A 6,073-nucleotide genomic window follows, 5' to 3' on the forward strand; every position below is an offset into this window, starting at 1 on the left:
CCGGCTCAGGTACGCACTACATTGTGCGTCTGGAGGATGACAGGTGCTGACAGCAGCTCACATGAACAGACTGTCTGTAATTGACGTTTAGAGCAATTTCACAACTTTTTTTTTTCAAAAATTCAGCTTCAAAATAATTTTCTCTCAGAGCCTGCAGGATGATAAAAACAATAAATGAAATTAAATGTCAGATAGTTAGAAATAAGTTCACTACTCTTCTCCCCCATCCTCCCCCTCAGCGCTGTTATCTGTGGCTGATTGTTGTGCGTCCTGCGCGAGTACCCAAAGCGTGACTATAACTGAGCCGTTTGCTCTCATGCTTGTGGGGAGGGGTCTGTGGGTCAGGGTCATCTGAGGAGGAAGGAGATGGATGGAGATGCGTGAACTTTTATTTAAGATTTAAGTTTTTTATTTCAGTGGTCCWTATGGCTCAGCAGCAGAMGCATAAATAATTACTGTTAAGAAAGCTTCTGATAAAGTTGATCTAAAATCTAAGTCTGATTATGARKTGAAATTAAATATTTGAGAGTGATCAWGATGCAATGTGTCYAAAATTCCTCACTTCACCWTCTGTGTCGCAGCTTCATGTTTTCAAAATGAGCTTACGCATGGGTCAGAGCTGGCTGAGGGRCCGCACATTTTCACATCAAGTTTGGGTTTCATAAATCCCAACATTTGCGTGCGCAAGTTTCTGGGCTCGTTTTGTGTGTGTGCAAGCTTTATAAATGCCACCCCGGGTGACCATACATTTGCCGGAGTCAAAGGTCTTAAAGGTTTTAAAGATTAAAGTTTAAAGGTCAAACGTAAGGCCTTTTAAGAAGAAGAAGAAAGCCAACGAATAACTCATTCAGATTGATTCTCATTTCTCCAGTAGAACATACAGGTTAAATGAAAAGCTTGTACAAATTTGCACTTATTATGTGGGAGTCCTAATAACAGAATAAAATCAGATATATTTTGTATTACATTTCATTTATAATTTTTGTGAATGATAAAATAGGATTCTAGTCAAAAAATCATGTTTCACTGTTAAACGGTCTGTAATCAGTTTTTGGCAGCTATAATCTTGTTTTAAAGGTAAGTATTGAAAATATAAATGACTCAGTGAACTTGAAACTGATATCCTTTTGAATGAAACAAACACATCCTAAGCCTAAAATCATGTTTTACTGTTAAAATATGAGCCATAATCAATTTTTGGCAGGTAATGTTGTTTTAAGGAAGTRTTTACAGTTTAAATGACTCACTGAACTTGAAACTGTATTATCCCTTTGAATGAGACAGACATTCTAGRTTAAAAAAAAAACAGTTCCAGTGTACAAATATGAGCTGCAGTCTATTGTAGGCAGTCATGATCATGATAACTTGTGCTTTTCAAATGTCTGTCTTTGCTATCATATAAAATATTAAAGTTACATTGGGAGGAAAAATGTTTTCAGGGCTAAATCTTAGGAATCCTATCACTTTAATCACAATTGCTGATGTGTTCAGAACTTTAGGGATTAAAACTTGGGAAAGCAAAACTGTATTACACAAAATGTATCAACACTCTCAATGCAAAAACAAAAACCCCAGCTATGTATTCACTTATTTATTTATTGGAGTAGCCTATTGAGTGACAGGTATCRCATCACGTCACGTTTCAAAATAAATCACTGCTAGCACATACGAATCACTACACCTTGATCATGGTCGAATTTTTCAAGGAGGTTATCTAGCCGCTACAGATCTTAGTCCACTTCAAGACTGACAAAAAATTGTGATGGTGGTTGTTGTTTTAATAAACAACTAAATAAATAAAAGGTACACTGAGACGCACTTTTGTTAGAATCCTGAGCATACAAGTACTGTAAATGTTATTGTTGGTAAATTCCCATAACTAAAACAACGAAGCTTCCCGTTAAAAACGTGCGCGCTCCTGCGATGTCTGATCACTTTCTAGCAGACCATCACTTTATGGCACGACACCTGATTATTTGTATCATTTACCTTGGTCCGTGCCAGAACCACATTTTTGGCCTTTGTGTGTAGTAATGCTTTAACACCGGCAGAGGGCTCTGTTACACACAATGAATGATGTGCCGAACAATTCCAGTGACGTGGGAAAAAAATAAAACAACTTTTACGCTTTTTTGGTTTAACCAGCTACAGCAGTGGTGTTCAAAGTCAGTCCTCAAGGGCCGATGCCTTTCATGTTTTAGGTGCTGCTCTGGTTCAACACAGCTCCTAAGGAGTGCCTAATTAGTAGGCATCTGCAAACGGCTGAAGTGAACACTCTTGAAAAAAATACGTTTATTGGTTCGACAGCATGAGCTTCATAAACATTCACATTTTAAACTTGCTTTAATCATTTGCATACATAAATCATGAATCGAGTTATACAAGTTATTATTTTGTGTAGTTATATTGTACATTAAATTATCAATTTGAAATCTGACAAGAACATTTTGAATACATTCACTTGTTGCATGTGGATCATACACAACAAAATGATAATATTTTGACAGTCTCCACTTCAAAAGTTTAAAACACAGTCTGTACACAAGAATTTGATAAAGTCCAAGAAGAGCTTCCTGTGTAGTTTTAAAGTGTAGCTTTAGGAGTTCAGGAGCACTTCAAAGAGACTGGCGACTGAATGCATTCGATAAAAGATGCCAAAAGGAAGACCCACGTTCACAATAGTAGCCCACATGTTGAACTGATAGAAGTCGGTTTCAGCGTCGTGGTCAAACTGGGGACGAGCACCAAATGCGGGCATGACCCACAGCTGTGGAAGACACAAACAAAACGTTTAGTATTCAGTCAGTCTGAAACATTGAGTTTAAGGGAGTGACGGTGAAAAATACTCACAATGACATTGCCCAGCAGCAGAAAGGCACAGACCTCCCTCAGCACCCGCCGCTTCCACAACAGTCTGTGGTGGTTCTCCACCGTCCCACCGTGGCTCTGTGCTTCAGTGTCTGGTTCGGCTTTTTTCTCCGTGTCTGTTTTTTCAAGGTTTCCCCCATCTTTGCTTGTTTTTGTCGCATATGGATTTACCACCACTCTGACAGGTTCCACTTCATGAAAGGGCTCTCTGTGCAGGCCTTCGACTATGAAATAGTTCTGCAGGCCAAGCTGGACCACCATCACCAAACTCCAGGTCAAGTTGAGCCTGTTCAGGTAGCCGTTGGCTCCGGTTGCTACCATTGCAACGATGGAGAAGTAGCTGATGATGAACTGGCCCAGCGAGGATCCCACCAGCAGCCCTACGTCCAGACTGCGGGTGGGGTTCTTCTCTGTGCTGTGCTTCCTGTGATCCACCCTGAAGATGGCACAACCGACAATGGTGCAGAGCGACATTGAGGTCACAATGACTATATTCATGACAAAGAGCATCATCACTGCATGGTCTTTGCCCTCCTGGTCATTGTAGTTGGTATTCATTTCAATCTCATACAAAGTGAATGTCGCCAGGCCTGCGACCACCATGACTATCCCCAAAACTGGACCAACCAAGATGTTCCTGAGACTAAATTTGGTGTGGTGGCTGAATTCAGGTGAGACTCGCCCTACATTCTTCCACATAACGTAGGCCATGGCTGAAGCAAAGAGGCAGTACTCGATATTGAAGGGGTACAGGTAGTAGTAGGCCGCCTTGAAGAGACTGCATGAAGTGTGGCTGCATTTACAGGAATCATCTCCATAACCAGCTGTGAGACAGGAAACGGCATAAAAACAGTAAAGTGTTATTCTAGGGATACCCTAATGACTATTAGATGTATTTTTCCTTCTTGGTCTGTTTCAGTCACCTCTATTGATGTACAGGTCCCGTCTTGAGAATTTTGTGACGTTAGTTGGGTGTTCCGGCACCGTTGTTTGGTGAAGAGACTCCTCAGTGACCTCAGTCATCCAAATAACCAGGTTTGTAGAGAGTGTGAGCATCAAGCCACAGCTGAAACAAGAAAAAACAAAAATTAAACTTCAAGCAAAGATAAACCACAAACCGTTCCTCCATCAGGGCACATCRTCCAACTGCATGAAGTGTGGCTCTAAAGATGGAATCACTCACCGTGAAAGGTTCCTCTGCAGCTGCACACAATCTTTTGAATGGATGCACAGAAAGTATGTCTGCAAGTTCAACAAACGGTTAGCTCAATATTCTGTAGCCATCATAACTGGATAATATATTTCCTACATCAATTGTTTGTAGTCATACCTGTACAATAACAAAGACAAGTTGCACCACGGGGAATGCAACTTTAACAGCAGAATCACAGTGAACATATCCCACATAGCTGGCTATTTTGAAAATATCCATGATGATGCTGAGGATTCCAAACAGCACAAGTCCAGCTGAAATTACAGGTAAGTATGCCGAACAAAGGAAAAGTCATGAAACAGTCCAAGAGTGTGTGTGAAATGTTTTGTGTTTAAAGTTTCTTACCTCTGAGCCAAATTGGTCCAGCATGCCCATCCTTGAAGGTGATAGCATTTGGGTGCTTTTTTATGTAAATYGAGTAATAAACCATCCAGACGGAGGTGAAGAGGAGGAGAAAGATGAGGAAAGACTGCAGGTCTGGGAAGCTGACGCTGTTTGTAGTGCTGCCACTGACCAATGAACAGCCCAGCATCAGGATGTTCAGACAGATGATCCCGGACAGCACCCATCCCCAGTTTCGGCCTTTTTCCGTCACCACCTCAGTGGAGATGCTCGGCTCCAGTTCGCTCCTGCTCTCTGGTCGACTCACCGTGGTGATGTTGGGAAAGTGTGCCGCCTCCATCTCTTTGGCTGTCATCTTGCAGGGGTCGCACAGGCTGCCGTTGGCCGAACAGTCACAGGGACTTTGGGGGTCTTGGCACATTGTCTCTCCTCCCACAACTGGACTGTTGGCTGCATGTGGAAGCATATATGAGCCGAGGTAGGTTGAACAGCTACTCCCAGTCACCAGCCCCACTTTAAAAGCAGATCCCGCCCCAAACTTTTTCAACGGGCAGAAAATCACTAACTGTCATTCAGCTGGTGATACACAGCAATTTCTTTGGAACAAACTTTGTTATTTCTTCCTCATTTTTGCTCCAGCTGTGACAAAATGTGAACTTTAACAGCCTTTTATTCAGTAAACATTAAAGCTATCTCTTTGCATCTATTAAAATAATATGATAATTAGGACAAATAACAGTTTTAACATGTTGCAATCTTTTAATAATGTTAAAAAGAAGTTTGAAGCTGCTCACCTGCTGTAGCCTGGTTCTGTCAGGCGTCTGAGCTGTTGCAGATTTCATACACACCCTCCAAACATGTTGTTTACTTGTGAAGTGTCAGTAATGTCAATATGTTTTCACCAGCTTATTACCATCAACAAACAGCATGTTTAACCCAAAATAAGGCCGTTATGTTCAGGAGGTTCCTGGAAGAGGCTTTTCTTCTGTATTTTAAAGGAAGAGAAGCAGGTTTCACAGTTTTATTTGATATGACAAAAAACATTTAGAGGGTGTCTATAAAAGTATCATATGTGCACGTTTGTGCTAAAACAGCATCAACTCTTGCATGATTTAAAATATTGCACTGACAATTTATCGTCAAAAAGACATTTGCTTGAGAAGCTTTCATTTAAATACACTGCTTCATCTACTCTTCTGTAGCTGACCACATTCAGCCTCCACCACAGAAAAGATGAAGCCAGTTGTCTGCAAACGTCCAGAGTTTTGCTCACTTATCCTTTTTGATTCCTTGCCTGAAGGGAATACTTGGAGTTCTTTAATGTTGCTCACGAAACATTGAGGAAATGAACCTTTTTGTTTTGTTTTGTCTCGTACCTGAGGTACACGAACAGTTTGCTCAGTATTAGTGCCTTTTATTGTGCAGGTTTCTGATTCTGTCTGAGAATGTGCCACCGGTGCAGCTGACTAGAGCTTCTGTCTTTTTCATCAAGGTGGGGCTAAACACTTTATTGCACCACTCCATTTACATTAGCATTGATTTAGAGGATAGGATGATAGGATCACATCTCTGCTTTTTGCGGATGGTGTGGTCCTGTTGGCTTCATCGGAACGAGATCTGCAGCTCTCGCTGGAGCGGTTCGCGGCCGAG

General features: G+C 41.4%; 1 protein-coding gene across 2 annotated transcripts; it reads right to left on the reverse strand.

Annotated features, from left to right (window-relative positions):
- Positions 1 to 2,304: 2,304 nt before the first annotated feature.
- otop2 (otopetrin 2) lies at positions 2,305 to 5,316 on the reverse strand. Of its 2 annotated transcripts, XM_014023765.1 has the most exons (7): positions 5,218 to 5,316; positions 4,427 to 4,873; positions 4,199 to 4,335; positions 4,052 to 4,110; positions 3,792 to 3,934; positions 2,851 to 3,692; positions 2,305 to 2,767 (listed from the first exon to the last, which is right to left on the reverse strand). In XM_014023765.1, the coding sequence occupies exons 2-7, from the start codon at positions 4,842 to 4,844 to the stop codon at positions 2,597 to 2,599; spliced, it is 1,770 nt and encodes a 589-aa protein (XP_013879219.1). In that variant the 5' UTR covers positions 4,845 to 4,873; positions 5,218 to 5,316; the 3' UTR covers positions 2,305 to 2,596. The 2 variants fall into 2 exon arrangements, with proteins under 2 accessions (XP_013879219.1, XP_013879218.1); XM_014023764.1 differs by lacking the exon at positions 5,218 to 5,316 and having other exon boundaries at positions 4,427 to 5,048.
- Between the last annotated feature and the right edge of the window lie 757 nt (positions 5,317 to 6,073).

Source organism: Austrofundulus limnaeus, unplaced genomic scaffold, assembly GCF_001266775.1.
Source record: "Austrofundulus limnaeus strain Quisiro unplaced genomic scaffold, Austrofundulus_limnaeus-1.0 Scaffold389, whole genome shotgun sequence".
In the NCBI taxonomy this organism is placed as follows: Eukaryota; Metazoa; Chordata; class Actinopteri; order Cyprinodontiformes; family Rivulidae; genus Austrofundulus; species Austrofundulus limnaeus.